General features: G+C 40.3%; 1 protein-coding gene across 1 annotated transcript in view; it reads right to left on the bottom strand.

Moving 5' to 3' along the window:
* The window catches only part of LOC121936682 (transmembrane 9 superfamily member 2-like), a 43,420-nt gene that overhangs the window by 5,737 nt on the left and 16,599 nt on the right, over positions 1-21,084 (bottom strand). Inside the window, exons 7-16 of the mRNA XM_042479145.1 lie at positions 17,341-17,452; positions 15,776-15,855; positions 14,801-14,909; positions 12,998-13,130; positions 11,675-11,794; positions 11,179-11,236; positions 7,986-8,145; positions 7,028-7,179; positions 6,223-6,334; positions 5,231-5,402 (exon numbers count right to left, since the gene is read on the bottom strand). Coding sequence (XP_042335079.1) covers positions 5,231-5,402; positions 6,223-6,334; positions 7,028-7,179; positions 7,986-8,145; positions 11,179-11,236; positions 11,675-11,794; positions 12,998-13,130; positions 14,801-14,909; positions 15,776-15,855; positions 17,341-17,452 — 1,208 coding nt within the window. The remainder of the gene's footprint in view (positions 1-5,230; positions 5,403-6,222; positions 6,335-7,027; positions 7,180-7,985; positions 8,146-11,178; positions 11,237-11,674; positions 11,795-12,997; positions 13,131-14,800; positions 14,910-15,775; positions 15,856-17,340; positions 17,453-21,084) is intronic.

The following is a 21,084-nucleotide window of genomic DNA, read 5'->3' as shown; positions in this document are numbered from 1 at the left end:
TCAGCTAAGTGAGCACTTAAAGATGGGTCCCAAGAAGGTCAAACACACTAGGAGTTATCCCTTCCTTTGATGAATGTAATATATCACAATTAAGTGTGGCTCCTGTCATATCAGCTACTCATGACAACACAAGATAAGCCCTGTTGGTTCAGACCAAAGGCCTTATCTCTTCTACCATCTCGTTTTCTGGAGCACTGATCCCAATACTTCCAGAAAGCCTACAAGTAAGACATGAGGGCTACAGCCCTTTCCCAACACTCTTCCCCAGTACCTGTTTTTCAGATGCTGCATTATGCCTCTGATCTAGAGGTGGTACATAGTATCATGACTCATAACCAATGGCAGACACACTCTTTCACCTACATGAATTGTCTAATCCCTTTAAAAAGCTATCCATGAGAGCCACCACCACAACCTGTAGTAAGAAAATTCCTTAAGTAACCTGTTCACTGTAAATAAGTATAGCCTACACACAAAAAAACTTCTTGAGAACTTATCAGAACATCTGCCTAGTGCACACAAAACTGGCATGTGGGACATTACTGAACACTTGAGTTGCTTCTTGTCACAAAACACAAAGCATAGCTCTTTCAGCAGGCAGATTCATTTTATTACGCTCAGATGAATTTCCCAATGTTTTTTCTTTGATCTTTTGTCCTCAACCTCCTCTAAAAAATTCCCCAAGTTAGTAATGCAATGGATCACTAACCATTTTTTGGTTAGTGCATTCTGCAGAAATATCCTGGGTTAACAGGATAGGGAAAATGCTGAAGTTTAACTACTTGCTTAAAATGTGTGTGTGTTTTTAAAAATCATTATATTGCTCCAGACAAACCAAAATACTTCAAAGGGGACTGCATGCATTTCTCCTGCTTTGTCAGATATGATCATTTAATGAAGGGAAAAAATTGGAAGAACGGACTGATTACAGGAAAGGAAAAAAGAAAGTATTCTCTATACACTGGCAATGTTTTGTATCATACTGGTTTCAATCGCCACACAGTCATTGCTTCTTTCAGGATCTAGAATTCTGAACACAATTTACCGGAAGATCAAAACTCAATTTTGAAAAATGACATTAACTCATGAGTGAAAATGATGATCACAAAACAGAGGGCACAAGGTAGCCATGTGCTTTGCTTAAATGCAGCATTTTCTCCTAGGTCCAAGAACAGTAAGGAGGGCAGTAATCATAAAGCTATCCCATGCTCAAAATATACTCATTCCCTTACCATATTATTACCTTGAAAATCATACCGAAAATTGCTAGCTCCAAGAGTTTTTTGGTTTTGTTGTTTTCCTAAACCACAGAAATAATAATTGCAAGAAACAGCATGATACAAGGTCGGCATGATAAGTCCCTACATTACCCCTATAGACTACTGGGGGAGCCCTGGGAAAGGCCTCAACCAAAGAAAAAAATAAATGGTTGACCAAGGTGGAGGGGGAGCGCTGGACAGATTCACAGACACTGGCACCTCACAGCAAGAGCATCTCAGCCAGAAGAGCCACTATACTTCCAAGAAAGGGGTGATGCTTCCTGGCTATATCCAGAACCAACCTCTCTTTAATAATTTCCCTCCTTTTAGCTGAACAGAGAAGACACAAATCTGCAATCATGGACTAGAAAAAAGGAAATGCAAGCTTGAGTAAATGGCACAAGCATAGCATCCTCGACAATGTCAGTCCATCGATGGTACCCTTAGTTAAAATAACAAGGCTTGAGCAGAGGAACCTTTTCTCTGCTTGAGAGATACTCATTCCAGTCAGAATAAAACTGGCTGGCTGAGAACAAATTAGAAAGAGGCAGCTTCGTGTACTGATATGACATGGAGCAAGAGCAGCTTTGGGCAACATCAGTGCCGCTGGCAGCCAATTTTGATCCCCAGAGACCGACAACAGGTCACAACCCCCTCCAAAAATGGGAGGAAATTCATTTTCTATAACTGACAGTGAGCAGAAGATAACTTCTGGTGGCACTGGGAGCCTCAAGCATACACCACCCAAAATAAATACAAATCAAGGCCTTGTAACTTGTTCTGGAGAAAAACCGCTGGCAGGAAAGTATTCTATTTGGCTGAATTAACAATTATTTTTTAAAATGGGGAAGGGGGTCCAAGAGGAGCCTGGTGATCAGAAAAAACACACTTGAAGATCACATGAGACTCTAAGGCCATACGATTCCAACCGCAGATATAATGTTTGTGTAGAACCTGTTTCACAAAACAAGTTTAGCTTAACTTGCAAATCTTAAGGCAAGTTTAGGTATCATATTACAATTCACCAGCTCTCACATATTGCATACCTCTTATTTTCATTTTGTTTCAACCACAGTTTATCAACGATGCTGGATTTGGGCAAACTGGGCAGTGCTAACCTCATGCTGCCAATAACTCATTATTTAAAACTGTGGTTTGAAGTGGGCTTGCCAAACAGTTTGGCCAAACAGTCACTTCACATGAACCACAGTTTCCCCCATTTTAGACATCTCACTGAAAAACAGGATCAGAATGAATCGAGTATAGGAGGAAGAACCTCTAAACTGGGATCAGCACGTGACATACATCCGCACTGGACGTTAACGTGAGAACGCACAACTGTAAACTTTACCACGACACATTTAGGCCTCGCTGCCCTTCATATCAAGGAGACAAGAGCCGACATATCTGGAGATTTTAATCCCTTTCAGCAGCTGCTGTGACAATTTCAATTATCATTTCCTATATGAAAAGGATATTTCTAATTCTAGCAATTTACATCACGCAAGCGAAACTGAAATTGGCAGCTAACCTAAGCTAAAGCCCAGACAGGCATTAGCTTACTGCTTCAATTCAAAATTGAAACATTTTAAGCACTCAAATTTATTTTGGGAAATTTATAGGGGGGGCATTTGGAGAGCTGGGGACTTAAAACGGGGTTTTGCTGGGAACATCAATCCCTTTATTTGCTTTCTAACAATTTTAAATTGGCAAGATTTAATCCTGCTTGCTTCTATCCAACTGAAAGTAACTAAAGGAGAAATCCTTCTACAAGGCTACAGCAAAAAGGAGGGAAACCATTAACAGAAAGAACCGTAGCAGAATTTAGAGGAAGATTTTATGACCTTTATATGCTTACATTTCCCCAAAGTCACAGCCATTCTAGTGTAGGCTGTTTCACACATGCATATATACTTGCTTTCTTACTGTACACTTAAGTAATGCCAGATGAATGTAAGAGCCATCTGCTCAGCACTGAATGGGCCTTTCATTGCAAGAAAGAGGATTTCTATTTTATCCTCTAAAAAAGAGCACCTGCAGTAAAATGGCTCAGGAAAGCATGGCTAAGTGTTGTTTGCCACGGAGCACAATTCACACAGAGGTTTGACCCAACAAGGGCACCGAAGTGATTCCAATATTTGCAACAGGGTATGTTGGACAATATTCCTACTAGGATGTTTGTGTGGGATTCTTCCTGTTGCCATTATCTGACCAAAACAGACCATCTTTGGCACAGTGAGACAGACAGCCAAGGACTTACCAAGCACCTTGTGAAATGTTGCTTCCAGCACAAGACAGAAATGCCATGTTCTGCGGGGGGATTTACATTGCATTTTCTGAATTCTACACATGTCTCTGTGCAAAACTAACGCCTCTTGGTGTGTGTAAAATACACAAGGCAAATGCAAAAAAACAAAACCACCTGGCTGATCAAAACCACACAAAGAATCCATCCAACACTACTACATTTACTAGGTCATGCAACAAGGCAATAGTTACTGCATCTTTCAATTCTGCACATTTTAAAGGAATCTACAAAAATACACCTACTCTCAATGAGTATAATCTTTCCATGGCTGCCTCTCCCATCTCACCATCTTGCCATGAAGAGAAAAATTTTCACATCATCCCATTTAACAATGTCATTGTCCTATTTGCTATGTGAGGATGAACCCAGCCACAATTTACACCCCTAAAATTGGATTGTACTGTATTCAGTTTTTAAAAAAAGAAAGAAAACAGTATAAATAAACTCAGGTTTGGTTTTTGTTACAGTATGAATGCTAGGTTAAGCTAAGGGGAAACGAGACAACTATCCCAGGCTAATGTTCTTTTGATTCCCGGATCAACACGAAACACAAAAAGTGTTTTTGCACATAATATATGCACCAAAAAAGCAGACTGTCTCAAGAATCAGTGCAGTGGAATGTTCCTCCCTGTTTCCAATAGTACTGTACCATGTGCTTCTGCTATTTGTCTCCTCTTAACATGAGATGTACATGCTCCATTGGTTTTACATGAGTACACTAAGAGCCTACCTTCTCCTATATAGAAACACTCTAGTCTTTTATGACTTTTTGGGGAAGGGGGGTGTATTTACTGTACCATGGACTAGTGAGGCTCATTTGGTGCAGGACTCTGTTGTGTTCTCCAAAATCAGGCAGGTTGTCAGTGATGGATATTTCCACATCACTGGAAGACTAAGCTATTTTCCTAGTCACTAACATAATGACTAGCAACCACTGGTTTTCACTCAGTTGTTCTGAATGGGTTTTATCTTTTCTTATCTTCCCATTTTAATGTTTTGTTTTTATTGCACAAAACATTAAAATTCTTAAGTTTTATGCTTAGATTTAAAACCAGAGGCAACATATAAGTGATCAAAAATAATTAAAATGAATAAATCAGAGACCATATATTTAAGTGAGGTTCATGCTGATTCTTCAGTCAAGCAGTGAAAGCTTATGTTCTACATTCCTTTTCCAGACTATGATTTGGTGTAATCCTGCCAGAGAAATACCTCGAAAACCCATCTGTTTTAAGAGGGTATGTAAATTATTTGCTTCTGGCTCACCTGTCTAAATCCACTTGGGCTTTAAAAGTCCCCAGTTTAGATTGGAAATAAAAATACATCCTCCAGGGAAATGAACTGGAAAACTACAGTAGATGTAGGAATTCCACGGATCAATATTCTCTAATCCCATATTCTGCCATGATGGAAATTAACTGGACTATAAAATATTTGGAACAAGGAAGGAACAGCCCTTGCATGCACAAGGTCTCAAGTTCAATATATGGTGTTTCTAGTTAAAAGGACCTTAGGTAGACAGAGTAAGAATCGCTCTTCTTCACCCAAGGCAGAATACTGGCATAGACCAACATCTGGCACAGTTATTACTGGAAAAGCAATTCACAAATGTATATACCAAAGATCTCCCAGCTTCCCTGAAATATATGAGAAACTGACTCACCAGTGAAAAGGAAGAAAATCAAGACCATGATCATTGTGTACCCAAAGTATAAAATAGTGCTGGCAGTCCCTGTAATTTGGAGCTTTGAGCAGAAATAATGAACTGCGTAGATGAAGAGATAAACTGCTGTGAAGCTGCTGGTCAAGAATGATCTCCACCACCAGTGATAATCCTAGAAACAAAATCAAGAGAAGTTGAAAGGCAAAATATACATTCAGCAACACAGAACAAATCTTTTACAACAGAACAGGGAAAAGTTCAGGCTTACAGGATCAACTTTTGCTTTTTTAATTTATTTTTTTTTTTACCAGAATGCCAAAGTCCACCAAATAGACCTAAATGCAAAATAGTGAGCTGGATAACGAGATGGATTAACTCCCCTTTCTATGACCAATACACTAAGATGATCTGCATACAGCGTGGTGTAGTGGTCTGAGTGTTGGATTATGACTCTGGAGGCCAGGGTTCAAATCCGCACTTGTCCATGGTCAGGTTTCCATGGCTGAGGAAGGATTCAAACCCTGTTCTCTAGAGTTGTAGTCCAGTGCTCAAACCTCTACACCACACTGGCCCCAGCTGGTACGCAGAGGCAATTCCGCCTTGATGGTACACTAGGAAGGCTGAGTTGGCATGGAAAACTGTTATGATGGGAAAAGAAAAAAAGCACTCTCCATTTTTCTTCCCTTTAGCATCTTGGCCTTCTGCCACCCTGCAGCAGTGCATTCTATTACCACCGCTCACAAACCATCGCTCATAATCAAAATTTACATGGAAAGGAGTCCTGCGTTTCCAGGCATAGCATCACTCGCTTTCTTTCCAATTGGGGAGGTCTCTGCACAGCTGGCAGCAATGATTCTATGAATCCTTCTGATGCAACCCAGTACTGAAGGACCAGCATCTTGCAGATGTGACCCCCTCCTAAGCTACCGGCTGGTGGCCAACCCCATCCAGCAACACATGAGCCTTGGCAACCAAGAAACCCATCTGTTTACCTCAGCACACAGATGAAAATAGCACAGCAAGACCGTTGCCTCTGAACACGTAATCAAAAGTATGATGAAGACTAAGAACAAGAATCCAAACATGTAGTACATTTGGTGGGACCTGGAATAAAAAGAATGCAGCTGGGTCAAGGCAAGGCATGATCAAGCCCTCTTACTTCTTTTAACATCACAATGATAGCTAACTAAAATTCTAGCTGGTAGAGTAATTGCCCGTCCACCCCCAAATTTGGTAATATCCCATACTTCATTCCATATTTAATGTTCATTTATTAGACTTGCATTTTGCAAACCCATAATCTTTTATTCTCAGCCTTGTCAACTTGGCTTATTTTAGCCAGGGCATCTGTCTACTCACAGGAGCCCATCCTTCTTTCCCTTGCTTCTGAATAAATCACAGTTCTCTGCATGGTCTATAAGAGGCTGGGTCCACAGCAGTGCCTCATCTAACCTCTCCTGAAGGCCATATGCTGAGAACAACTGAATGAGCCAGCCACATCCAAGGCAGAAGAATAGCAGGATATTTCCCTTTCTTTTTCTTTTCTTTTTTAAAATAAAGTCACTTGAAACAGTTGGCAAGTTGATAAACAAATTTTAAGGACTCCAGAAAAAAGTAAATCATGGGAGGGGGAGAGACAGCAGATAACTCCCTTCATGAATAAATGCATTGAGCTCACACACAGAAGCATTTAATCCAAGAATGGAGAACCTCTGGATTCCAGTTGTTGTTGAATTGCACTTGCCATCATCCCTGACAGCTGGATGGTCTAGCTAGTGTTGAGTTTATACCACTCACCAAATGCTGTTTAAAATGAAAAAGAGCTGGATAAAGATACACCCAAACGGTAGGATGCCACCCATTATGATACCAGGCAAAGGCTTTGTGAAAAAGGACTGTTCTGGGATCTGACGTGGAATCTGGTTTGTACGGACTGGGTGTTCAATAGGCTAGAGAGAGAAAAATAAGCACAATTAACTAGAGAAATGCATGTTAAGTAAACAACCAAGCAGTAAACTGGGGGATCTAGGTGTGAACACTGCATAATAAGACCAAAAGCATTTCCACAAATGTCAGTGGCATCAATGCACCAGAAGATCTAGTCCTGACAAGTGGAAGAATTCCGCATGAAAAAGGAGCCCCTAGTTTCTCCATTCCACAAGTTTCTTTCAATCTCTTTTTATGGCTCTCTTAAGTTCATTTGAGACAGTCTGAAATCCTTCTATTCATACATTTCTCATGCTGTATTGCAATCCACAATATATGGTGGTGTTATACTGTGAGAGGTCTTGTACCCCTTCTTGGATGAACATTTGAAGAATACCACCTAAGATATTTTCTCCTTCCATTCATAGTTCTTTGGATCCAAGCCTATGGACATTTTGAGCTTAGAAAACAAACTATATTTTTAAAAGAGGCAGAATACGATGCTTCTCTTCAGGGCATACTCAACTATGGAAGCCCAACTATGATGCCAAAACGCCCACACAGCTTTTCATTAAAGCCCTTGGAGACAAATCCCCCCCGCAAAAAAATGCACATGGTTTTAAACTGTTTTATCTGTCTTTATCTCTTAAATTGATTAATATCATTTTAGACCATTATTTTCATTGCCTTAAAGGTTTTAAAGGTTTTAAGCTGTTAAATTATCTGTAGACCATCCTGAGACCAACAATATAGGTGCAATGCAAGTATGCAGATAAAATTAATAAATGTCATATTTAAAAAAACCTGCTAAATTATATTTACATCCTACCTTCTCCTTAAATCCAAAGTATGCACCAACAAAGGTCAGCGGGACAGATATTCCAAACCACATGGCCAAGATCGCAACCAGCGTTCCAAAAGGGATAGCTGCGGATGATCCCTTCACCCATAGGATAAGGTTCATAATGAAAAAGTCAGCAAATACAATTCTAGGGAAACAAAAAATGACATAAGGCTAGTTCAAACAAGGTTTGGGGTGAACATGCTTCCCCTAATTTGTTGGGATTCAGCCTGTGGAATCTTGTTAAAACTTTGAAGATCAGACTATGTGATGCTTGTGCAATACTGGCAAAGGGATCATGATCACCACAAATTTACTCCAACCACCATTTTCCAACTTTGGACAAAGCTTATTTGAAAAGTCAACCTCCTTCCTGTTAACCCAACTGCAGCTATTAGAAGATCAGAGCAAGTATGCTTCCCTGTGCAAGAAAATGGATCCTCCTCCTCACTGCTTCAATATTCAGGGAAAGTTTACATCTCTAGACTGGATAGGCAATATTTTTAATAGTAGCAGCCTTCTTCTAATCAATATGCGCAGATAAAATGGCTATATTGGGGTGGATTGCATTTTCTGTCCAAAAACCCCCACCCAGGGCTTCAACATATAAACACCTTTGACTAACAAAGCCTATATTCTGATGAAGCTGCAGTTTCACTACAGGGCATCTATCTACGCAGAATTGCCTAGCAGCTGAACCCATCCCTATCCAGTGAACAGAAGGACCGTCAGCTGCACATCAGTTGGCTTCCGGAAGGGTCAGGGAAATGCTCAGCAGCCTGGGACTCATTACGCAAGCATTCTCACAGCCAAATTTGCAATCCTCTCACAGAAAAGCGGCTCTGTTATATGCAATATTGGACCAAAAGGGAAGAGACAGCCAATTCCATTAACGCCTTATAAAACTGTCTTTCTTCTCGTCCAAAAAAGCAGCACAAAACAAAAACAAAACAAAAGAGTTTCAGGAAGGCCATTTAACACACTAATGCCATCCCATTTCCAGCGAAATAGCTCGCAAACCAATAACTTTTCACGTGCAAAGACACTTAAATATAGATAAAGATCAACTTATACATTTTGACAAGGAAGGCATGTCTCTCCTTAATCCTTCCATAGAGGGAGGAGGAAGAAAAATCTTGTCCATCTACAAATTCTCAAAAATCAATCCACAGAGTATGTAATTGCCTCAGGCTGTTTATGGCATTATGCAAATGTGCTGAACTAGCATGGCATAATCAAGACATCTGTTCCTATTTTGTGTTCTCCCCCACCCGCCACCCACGCCAGGCAATCATTCTACTTCTGTGAAATGGAATTTATATCCTGGAATTTAAGCTATCAGCATGGTGTTTTTGCCATTTTGGGGGCTCTACCAAGATAGCATCTAAATGACAGCAGGAAGCAGCTTTCTAGACTGGACAAAAAATGGTGGCTATTTCATACCCATCCCCTCCCACCAATTATCTAAGACTAATCCGCACAAATCGACTGTCTATTGATTTTTTGTTGTTATTGTCGTTGCTAAATACAAAGAGACACCAGAGGAAATAAGGAAATAGCCTTAACGGTGGTATTCGCGAAACAGACGTAATACAGTGGACCCTTGTTATCCACTGGGGTTTGGTTCCAGGACCCCCCATGGATAATGAAATCCATGGATGTTCAAGTCTTATTAAATACAATAGCATAGTAAAATGGTATCCCTTATATATAATGAAAAATCAAGGTTTGCTATTTTGAATTTATACTTTTTGGATTATTTTCAAGCCGTTGATGCTTGAATCCGTGGATAAAAAATCCGTGGATAAGGAGGACTGACTGTACTTATCCAAGAATAACACATAACAAGGTTTGCAAATGGGCTTCTAACGACAGTATCAGATCCTGGCTTCCAACTAACTATGGTTAAGAGTTATGTCTGCAGAAGGCTGAAGACATTCCCCCCACTTCTCTATAATCTTTTGAACTGTCTCACTCAGTTTCTTTTGTTTCAATAGGCAGGCCCCTTTACAGAAAGAACTTCGGCAGTCTGATGCAGTCAACATGTAGAGAAAAGAATGCAACAGGACTATACTGGTGTGAGAAGACACATACCGAGATCTTTTGCCCACTTTCCCTCAAGCACCACAAAAATCGGGAAGGGAGAGTACAATAAGTGCCCCTTCCCTCTTGGACTCAAGAAAATCAAGGAGAACACTCAACTCAGTGAATGATTTCCCTAAACTAGCCCCAGTGAAAATTAAAGCAACAATGAACAACTGTTTGCACAATCACAGCCTTACCCTACTTGTGTTCACTGCACTAAGGCTCTGTGCAGGAAAACATCCCACTTGGTTGTACCTTAAGCAAATATTGTGTGAAGCAAGAAGATCTGAGCTGACCACTTGACCTCAGAAAAGGAAAACTCATTAGCTCAGTGCAGGCATAATAAGTACCATCCATTTTCCTCAATTTATGGTTAAGAATTACATTTACATATAATGCTGCAATTCTCTGCCATAAGATCCAGTGACAGAGGACCACCTGGATGGCTTTGAAGGGGATTTAAGAAATTGATAGTGATTAGGGCCATCAATGGCTGGTAGTTGGATGGCTATATATCACCTCTAGTGTTAGAGGAAGTATACCTCTTTATATCACTAGCTAATGAATGGAAAACCAAGGATGCACACATCCTGCTTTTCTAATCTTCATATTGGCCACATGGCCACCATGTGGGGGAAAAATATGGAACAACAGCGAGCTGTGTTCTAATCCTGCATACTCTGATGTTTTTATATCTTAATGATGCTCTCTTTAAAACATCATTAACAACTGGCCAAAGCCTAGATGTGACAATACCGTTTGAAGAGGATTTGGAAACCATAGTTTGTATTAACCACAGTTAAGCATGACTTCCACACCAAGCATACTACAGTTAAACTACTTAAGCTTTCCTGAAGATTGAGTTGTAAAGACAAGAAAGGATTTTTTTAAAAAAAGAAAGAAAAAAGAAAAAGAAGCAACAGATGCAGACTCAAACATAATAATCCAGCTCACAGCTACTTGCATTTAAGCATCTGGAAATCAAGAGAACCTGCACAATTATAATTAAAAGAACTGTCAGTTAATTTTGATAACCAACATAAGCCTTTGTGCATTTTCAGGCACACCAATGAAGAAAAGAAGCAGGAATACTAACCCAGGGCACAGCAGAGCTGTCAGTAGTACATTTGTCTTCCATTTTTCACCTCTAAATGCTGAAAACAAGGAGGAAGACAATTACTGTATTTTAACACATTTAGAATTAACAGGACAATTAATATCAGTTCTGATCATGATACCATCATATATAGTCTATTTGCTCAAAACACACTTTCCAACTGGTTTAAATCCAGAGTTTGCATTGGTAATACTAAGAATAAATGACCTCTAAATTTCTTCAAGTATATCTTCATTAATTCCTCCTTCTGTTACTCTGTCTTTATACATTATCTCTTCTGATAACACTACTGACCACACTCTATCTAGTCATCTTTGCATAGAGAAATCTTTTAAATTTTTCCATGAGTTTGCTACTTTTAATCTTGCTCTAATCTCAACCATTAACTGCACATGGCTCTCCATTTGCAGTATGACTCTTGCAGTTCCAGTCCTCACAAGCAGGCCCCAGCCCCTTACACAAAGACTGTACTTACTTTTGTACATTCGAGCAGATACATAGCCTGCTGGGGTCCCCAGCAAGACCCAGAGCACAACTGCGCAGGTCATCAGGGCTCCTCTGTTGGCTGGCGAAAGGAACCCAAGGCAGGCAAGAACTGAAAATGTGAGCATAAACACAGAGGCACTGAGAACAGAACCTTCATCAGAGCAAGGTTCCACAAATGTGTGTTCTTTTCCACAGAAACTCCATCTAGACACCTTATGTTGAGTAAGACTTGGAGCTCCATGTATTTGATTACTTGCTACATGATTACAGTACTTACATGGAATGGAAATGAAAAGGTCTTTCCCAAAGCAAGGGTTGAACCTGGGACCTTTTGCATAAGTGTGTGGTATCACTGAACTATACCCCTTCTCACACATCAGGATATCCTTCTAAGCTCTTGCCCAGTCTTATGGCTGCTGAGTTCTGTCACACACAGTTGTAGGATGAAAGCTTACAAAGTGAGTTCTTCCACATTAGATAGTAGGGCAGGCTACCACAGAAAGCCTGGCTTGTCATGAATAAGCAGCATGCTAGTATATGCTACCTGATCAGTCCCACGGAACTTTATGGCGTAATGGATTTATGTTGTTTGGCAGCAGGCCATACTCAGGTTTGATCCCTCCCAAGCCCAAGAAAGAAGCCAAAAATAAACCCCGGGTTCTTTCCCTGGTTTATTGGAAAGGAACAAACCAGTGAATGGAAGCTTCCCATTGCCAGACAACATGATAAACTAACAGCATTTTTTGCATACCTGAGGATTATGCACCAACAGAACACTGGCTGGTGATGCCCTGCAATTGTATCATGTCAAATAATTTCCCTTTCCTGATGGTACCATCTGCTGCTGCCACCAGGCGCCCAGCTGGGACTGAACAACAGTCACCACGTTTATATTAAGGGGGCTGTTATGCACAAGGCTGGCAAAAAACAAGCAGTGGCACACGCATAACCCAGCACACTGTATGGGAAGAAGCTTTGGCATCCTGGCTCCTAGAAGTATTAATTTCCGACAGAGTAATATTGGCTTGGGCCACTGTATTCTCATTACCACTACATTTCTAAAGGGAAATAGCAATTATGCTGGTTCTGCAAAGTCCCATATCAAATTACCATGAAACCTTTTTACCCTTCAGTTTTATATTTGACTCACACTCACTTCATGTTACAATTGCCTCTTTCCTCTCTTCCTCTCCATCCTCCCCAGTGTCAAACCACAGACTAAAATCTGCTTGAGGCACAGATCTCTCACTTTTTGCTTACATGCAGCTGGCACTACATAAGGAACAATTTTAGGCCATCTTCTGGTACTTACACAAAGTGATAAAAGTCATTATGAAAATCTGTGTCCCTTGGCCCAAGAAGACAGAGAGAAGCATGCCCTTCCTGGGAGGCCGGAACACATCTCCATGGACCAGCTTCCACCCAAACTCCTCCTGGGCATCCTCCTGCAATAACATCTTTATTAGACATACATCAAGCACCAGCAAATTAGTACGAGCCAGACAAGAAATTCACTTTCCTAGCCTGAGTATCTTTCTGCTTTTGTTTCTAAAAGAGACTAATTTCATCAGCTTCATTACTCACTGATTTTACAACCCCCTAATGGACTGCTGGTTGGGGGCAGGGGCTGGAAGACGCAGATATATTAAGAAACGAAGGCAAAACAAACATTAACATACTTACAGCTAAAGTACTGCAATGTTAATTGATATTAAACAATGTTTAATTTAAACGGCACCAAAAGCACTTAACACATTTATCTACCTTGAATGTCTACTGCCAAACAAGGCCATTTCAAACCTGACATTCAAAGAAAGAAAAACCTGCTTGACAAATTAAGGCCCAGGCTGCATCAGATGTCTTCCTGGTTTCTCCTCACAATAGTCATTTTTCCATTACAGTAAACCCAGTGAAATAAAGTAGAGTCTGCCCTTCGTATCCAAGGATTCGGCATCCATGGATTCAGCCATTCACAACTTGAAAATATATTTTTTGGAAAAAAATCCCTTTTCCTTTGTCATTTTATACAAGCGGCACCATTTTACTACATCACTGTATATATAGAGTGAATATTTTCAAGGTTTAGTTGATTACACACAACAACCAATAAGCTGAAAAAATGAACAATTCCTTCCTTTTTCCCTTTGAATGCCAATGTAGGCTAATTTTTGAGTTTAGATTTCAAATCAACTGAAAATACCCTGCAACTATCTGACTCAGACCTCTCTGCCTGGAAAGCTGGGGGTGGAGGAGATTCAAATTACCCAAGCAAGCCACGATTGCTGAGCCCTTGATTTGTTTCATATGAAACAAGGCACTCCTCACCTTGGGGAAGCAGGATTTTTGTAAAGCCTGTTCATTACTTCCAAATGACAGCTGATGGAAAGTCTGTATTTTGCAGACTTTTGTTTTAATTAGCTAAGCAAATATGATATATTTGGCCAAAGTTTTAAGAGCTCTTCACTAAGGCAGACAAGGGGGGCTTGTTTGCCCCACAGACCACCTGTAGCTTCTTGGAGAAATGCAAGAAGAAAGATCCACAAAGTAAAATGTTGAGAAGTATTGTACTCAAAGCATCTCAAGGAAGGCACAAACAATTGCTGAGCAAGGTGGAATATTTCGCTGCCTGCTCTCCGAATAACATTATCTCCACAGCCTGAATAAAATAAGAAGCCAAAGTGCAGATTTCCTTCAACTCAAAGGCCTTCAGAGAAATTCTTGGGGACCAAAAGTAAAAGAGCAAAATTAAAAATACCAGCATATTTTTTGCTTAAAGCACTTACTGCACACGAAAGAGAGAGAGAGAGAGAGAGAGAGAGAGAGAGAGATGCATTTCAATCTTTCAGGACAGGAAAAATCCTATTTAAAAAAAACCTTGGAAATCACTAAATGATTTCTATGGCCATCACAGGAAACCCTAAAGGCAAGAAGTGAGACCCCCCCACGAAAGCAAGAATGCACTGGTTTCCACTTTACACTAAACTGCTATACTGAGCTCCAATATTTACAGGAGTTTACATGTTCACTGTCCCTCTCTCATTGGATTCACAATACCTATTTAATAGCTTTGTCCTCTCAGTTTTAGGAGGGTTTATAGAAGCTTTGTTTTACTTACGGAAGAATCAATCTGGTTGTATCTTGCAATATCTTTATGCAGGGTCCTCAGAAGAATCATGGCCACCATTCCAGACAAGAAGAGAACAATCACAAGGGAATTCATTATGCTACAAATAAAGAGAAATTTGAGGATTTCAAACCAACGACAAAACAACACACCCCAGGACCCAACACAGTTCTGAAGTTTACACCAAGGAAAAGGAAAAGCTCAAGTACAGGGCAAGAGATCACTGGCAAAAGCGGCAACATGGCAAAGGCTGGAATCTTCAGAATAACAGGATTCAATAATCATTTGGATATTTAACTGAACAAAAATTCACAACATGATGTTTCGATATGGAAAGGAAAACACAAGTTGAGCCTCCCTTATCCAGAATCCTGAAATCTGAACTATTCAGTTTCTGTGGCCATTTGCCACTCACAAGTTGTCAAACAGGGTTGAGTACAACAAATCAAGAAACCATGGACCAGGTTTTCAAACCACAGTTTGGCATTAAGGATGAAAGATCTGCATACAGTATAGACAGGCAAGAGATTTCCCCTTTACTTTTTAACAAATCGGAGGGGGGGGATCAATCTACATTCGCTGTATTTTCCCTTAGCAGTAAACAATGGCTTCAGACAGAGATAAAGCTCTAAAGTATGCAATGTGACAGCGTGTATTTTTTTGAAAAAAGAAGAAAAAGCTGATCAACTGTAACATCCTGGAAATGCTCCAAAACAAAATGATGAAAGTAAAATATGGAGATTGCTTTTCTTCAGAAGGCACATTCTCTGGGCAGAACACAATATTCTTAGCTGCTCCCAAGAGAAGTAACACTCAGGAATGTTACTCCACAGACTAAACCAACAGTTTCACTAGCCAGAAACTCATCTTCTTTTTAACCACAATAGAAGCAAAAATTGCCAAAATAAAGATGCTTAAAATAAGACCCTTCAAGTTTTGCTGCAAGCTATTTCTTTCATCTCTCACCTGAACCACTGAATGTTGGTATGAGGCATGGATTCCAAGATGTAGTCCCACCTTGAGGCCCACTTAATATTGTTGTTCTCCTGCACATAAAAGAAATAGGAGCTGAACCAAAAAGACAAGTTGTCATACAAATCTGATTCTTGTGGCTGTATCTGCAATAGCCATGTGCGGATGTGTTTTTCACGTCACACAATCTCCTTGGGCCACATTCAATTTTAGTTTACCAAACCGGAACACAGTTCTGTGCCATCTCATGCCTTCTTGATGGAAGCCTGAAGAAGTCAGCTTGTAGGAATTTTATTTACATATAGCTTCCACACACTAAGAGATAGTCATGTTCTCTTCTACCATGGGGAATGCTCAGTGGAGATGAACTGAGAATTTCCTGACCCACTGAAAATGGAGGAGCAGCACCTTTGCATACAGACTTCAGTGCACACATTAGGGCCATTGGTTTAGGCTGATTAATTCGGCTCTGTAAAAGTAACTACACCCCACAGCCATCTTGTGGTTATTGAATTAACTGATTACCAACCCATGTTTTAGAAAAGATATTGTGGGGCAGGAGGACCCTGAAAAGACAGATATTGACAGGCAGCAATTTATACCGTCAAATTAAAAGGACTGAATGACCGACCCCTGGGAAAAGTAACAAGATACAGAACTTTTCACTCCCAGGTCATAGGTTCAAGTCAAATTTCATTTGGAAGAAAAAAGGGAAAGTTGTTAGCACATGGTGGCTATCTAGCTGCGTAGGCCAAGTCAGCTAATGGGCTCTGCTGACTTTGTTGCAAAACAGGTGTCGTGCATCACAATAAAGTAACTTTAATTGCCACCCTTTGGGGTTAGTCTCAGCATTGCTATCAGAACTGGTGAGGATACAGAAATCAAAGTACTGAGCCTTCTCTTCAGTTGTCCGTGCTGTGTCATATTTAACCAATATTTGTCTCCAAACAGCTGTCAATCATGTTTTTTTGTGGTTTTTTCTCTGAAGATGCCAGCCACAGATGCTGGCGAAACGTCAGGAAGAAAAATTTCTAGAACATGGCCACATAGCCCAAAAACCCACCATAAACCATGGATAACGGCCATGAAAGCCTTCGACTTCACAGCTATCAATCAGCCATTCAATGACAACTGTTGAGTTTGCATGAAAAGACCAAAGCAGAAAATTAAAATTAAAATCAGCAGCTAGATGCAAATTCAATAATGGTATAGGTATTGAAACAGCAGGGCTTGCCCATTCACTGGGTGTTGACAAAGAACTTTTCTTCTTCCTTTAGGGAAAATGTTAAAAGTTGCTCCGATGTTTACATGTTCTTGGCAGTTGCTTGTAAATTTTACAACTCAAAACCCTGAAGTCATGAAACCACCCTTCCAAATGGAATCACTCAGTCTTTGCCATATGTGGATGCTGTACCTGAGTACTTTGATAACATACAGAATGAATCACTAATTATGAAAAACAGAAAAGTCTATCTCTGGAAATATGAACTGCTCGTGTAAACATTAACAGTTCTAACAATAGTTCAAGAAATTGCAGCTGCAAGCTTCTTCATACTTACTTCAAATTTCACAGAGTAAGAATAGATAAGATCCAGCTTGCTGGTGGTTTCTGCAGGTATTTCCATCGGTGTCTCCTCACATGTTAGCTTGTTAATATCTGTATGTTTGTAACTGCAAAGATAATCACACTTACTGGATGATGCAAAGACCTTTGTTCACAATTTTTTCATAATCATAGAATCATAGAATACTCAAGGATATACTGGGGATGGGATAAATATGTTTGGGTTTTCAAGTTGGTCTGATTGAACTGCCAAGTGGATGGCAAAGCCCATGGCGAGTGGGCTTTGAAGAGGATTCCTGGACATTTAGTAAAGAATATAGTTTAGAAATGCTGTCCGTGCATCCCCTATTCTTGTAGCCCTATGAAAAAAATTCATATGGAACAGCTTCGTACCCCAGAATGATCTTAAGAGCCACAGAAGAAGACCATAGCAGAATCTGTGCTAATCCTAATGTCTACACTTGTTAACACACACGCAAGCGCCTAAACCAGGGAACTCACATGTGAGAGGGAGTCCTGGAGCATTATATTCACAAAATCCTCTAGGAAACTGCAAATCAATATTCCTAATCTGGGAAGCACTGTAAACTGTACTATTCATCAAAGAGTCATGTTGTATCTTTAAAACTAACAGATTTATTATACTGTGGACATTTCCTCAGATGCATGGAATACAACCATAGAGCTTAAGATATACATGCATCGTAAGTTTAAAAAAATGCTCAGGGGGTAGTTGTCTTGTGACAATTTTTTGACTAACTGGTTTATAATTCTCCGTCATCCCATATGCAAGTGCACACACACACACACTGACTGCACATGGATGTGGCATGCATAAAACTTAAACTATTTTGCTGCAACAGACATGCAAAGACAAACCCCTGGAAATTTCTGAAACTCATCCAACACTTGCGCCTTTTAAAAAATGTGTCCTTTGACTAGCTATTTGATGTTAAGTATCATGACCCAGACACTTGTGGTTTTGTGTGTATGTCTGAAGAAAAACCTTCCCTCTGAATTAGGAAGCCTTTAAAATATTCTTCAGGATAGGGTTTGCCACAGCTGCACAGCTAGTACAATGGCAGCTGAAGCAAAGCAAAATAGGGCCCAGGCTCTATTTATAAGGAAAAGGGCATGCTAACCCTTTTTAAAAAAGATTCTTAAATGCTTCCTTTCCTTCTCCTCCAGCCTCACAGCAAAGTATGAGCAGTTATTTTTACAAGGTGCTTCAGAGCCATCTAATGGAGCAAGAACAAAATTGCATCAACCACATGTGCAGTGACACAATTCCCCTATTTTCAACTGTGGGAAATCTTTTCTCCCTGATATTTTCAGATTTTGGGCCATTTTTCCTAAAAAAAAATATTGACAAGCAACATTATGTTTGAGCAGAACACGACTGAAGTGCTTTTCAGAACTTGGAAGTAACATGCTACTAGCAGTACCTGTCATGAGTTGCATTTGGGAAGGAATGAAGGGCATAATGGCCTTTCTTTTGGGGGGAAAACCAAACACATAGAGGCTGGTAGCACTGTCATTTTCCCCCTTTATTTCTACATCATTTGAGAGATTTTTGACTACTGTAAAGTTATTATTCAGAGTGCTTTCATATAATAAAAAGATTTAAAAAGTAATGTATTAGCAGTATATTACTCTTATGTAATGAGAAGCAACTAACATGCTACTTTTTTGTTTAAGAAATTATTCCAAACCCTGGCCTATTCTGAACACAGTCAAATACTGATGACAGGTATCAAAAAATAAGATGCACAGATAGTTAGAAATAAAGATGGCACAAAAGATTTAATTATGCCCCCTTGTGGCACTCATGACCAAGACACTGATTATAAAGCATGCAACATGGCACATTTAGACAAGATATCCATTACACAGACTCAGATGCATTCAAGGAATCTCCTGCAACTGCGCTTAACAAACAATGCACTTTATATATAAAAAATTAAGAGTCCAATATACAGTCGCCCCTCCTAATTCGCGGATCTCAGATACGCGCCCTTGAATATCCGCAGAGAGGCAGCCTCCGCTATTTCCTATGGTGTGCGCACCTGCGCCTATGAAGCTTGAATATGTGCAAGCCTCTGTTTTCGCAGAACGGATCACCCTGCAAAAACAGAGAGCCTACTGTAATGGGAAAGGTTTTTTAAAAAGTGGTTAAAGAGTGGTAAAGGAATACAAGGCCTGAGTAGAATCTAAGTTTAAGTTAGTAATATAATGAGGGCCTAAATACCCTAAAGGCACCAGATCCCATCTGATCTTGGAAGCTAAGCCCTGGTTAGTACTTGGGTTGGAGACCGTCAATGAATACCAAGTGCTGTAAACTCTATTTCAGAGGAAGGAACTAGCAAAACCACCTCTGACAATTCCTTGCTTATGAAAACCTTAGGAAATTCATGGAGTTGCCTATAAGTTGACAGGCGCACCCACACATACATAAAGACAATCGCTCCCCTGGAAATTCTTCTCTTTAAGTTACTATTACTTTTCTAGAAACATAAAGCTATTTTGCTTCCAGATTCAGCTATTTCTGAACTTCAGTTTAAAAGGGAAACGATGATTCTAGGTGTGCAATGAAACCAAATGCATGATGACAGATTTGGGGGCATACTCATCAAATTTGCAGACGACACCAAATTAGGAGGAATAGCTAACACTCCAGAGGACAGGATCAAAATTCAACACGACCTGAATAGACTAGAAAGTTGGGCCAAAGCTAACAAAATGAAATTCAACACAGAGAAATGTAAGGTACTGCACTTACAACACGGAGAAATGAAATGCACAGATATGGGATGGGAGACACCTGGCTGAACGAGAGACTTATACATGTGAAAGGGATCTGGGAGTCCAAGTAGACCACAAATTGAACATGAGCCAACAGTGTGATGCGGCAGCGAAAAAGCCAATGCGATTTTAGGCTGCATCAATAGACGTATAGTGTCTAGATCAAGGGAAGTAATAGTGTCACCGTATTCTGCTCTGGTCAGGCCCCACCCGGAATATTGCGTCCAGTTCTGGGCCCCACAATTCAAAAAGGACATTGAGAAGCTGGAGCGTGTCCAAAGGAGGGTGACCAAAATGGTGAAGGGCCTGGAAACCATGTCCAATGAGGAACGACTTAAGGAGCTGGGGATGTTTAGCCTGGAGAAAAGAAGGTTAAGAGGAGATACGATAGCCCTGTTTAAATATTTGAAGGGATGTCATATTGAGGAGGGAGCAAGCTTGTTTTCTGCTGCTCCAGAGACTAGGACCCGGAGCAATAGATGCAAGCTGCAGGAAAAGAAATTCCACCTCAACATGAGGAGGAACTACCTAACAGTAAGGGCTGTTGGACAGTGGAACACACTCTCTCAGAGTGTAGTGGAGTCTCTTTCCTTGGAGGTCTTTAATCAGAGGCTGGATGGCCATCTGTTAGGGATGCTTTGATTGAGAGTTCCTGCATGGCAGAATGGGGTTGGACTGGATGGCCCTTGTGGTCTCTTCCAACTCTATGTTTCTATGATTCTTCCCGTTTAACATATGAAAGCAAAACAAAGGACGGAAATAGCCATACACTGGTACCCCGGGATACGAACGCGCCGCGATACGAAATTTCCGGGTTACAAAAAAAAAATTAATTAATTATTTCCGGGTTACGAAGGTTTACCCGGGTTGCGAAAAAACGCTGGCGCTTTTTAAAATGGAGCCGCGGCTCTGCCGCGGCTCCATTTTAAAAAGCGCC

The sequence above is a fragment of the Sceloporus undulatus genome, chromosome 7 (genome assembly GCF_019175285.1).
Source record: "Sceloporus undulatus isolate JIND9_A2432 ecotype Alabama chromosome 7, SceUnd_v1.1, whole genome shotgun sequence".
NCBI classification, from domain to species: Eukaryota; Metazoa; Chordata; class Lepidosauria; order Squamata; family Phrynosomatidae; genus Sceloporus; species Sceloporus undulatus.
This window is presented reverse-complemented; position numbering and strand designations above follow the sequence as displayed.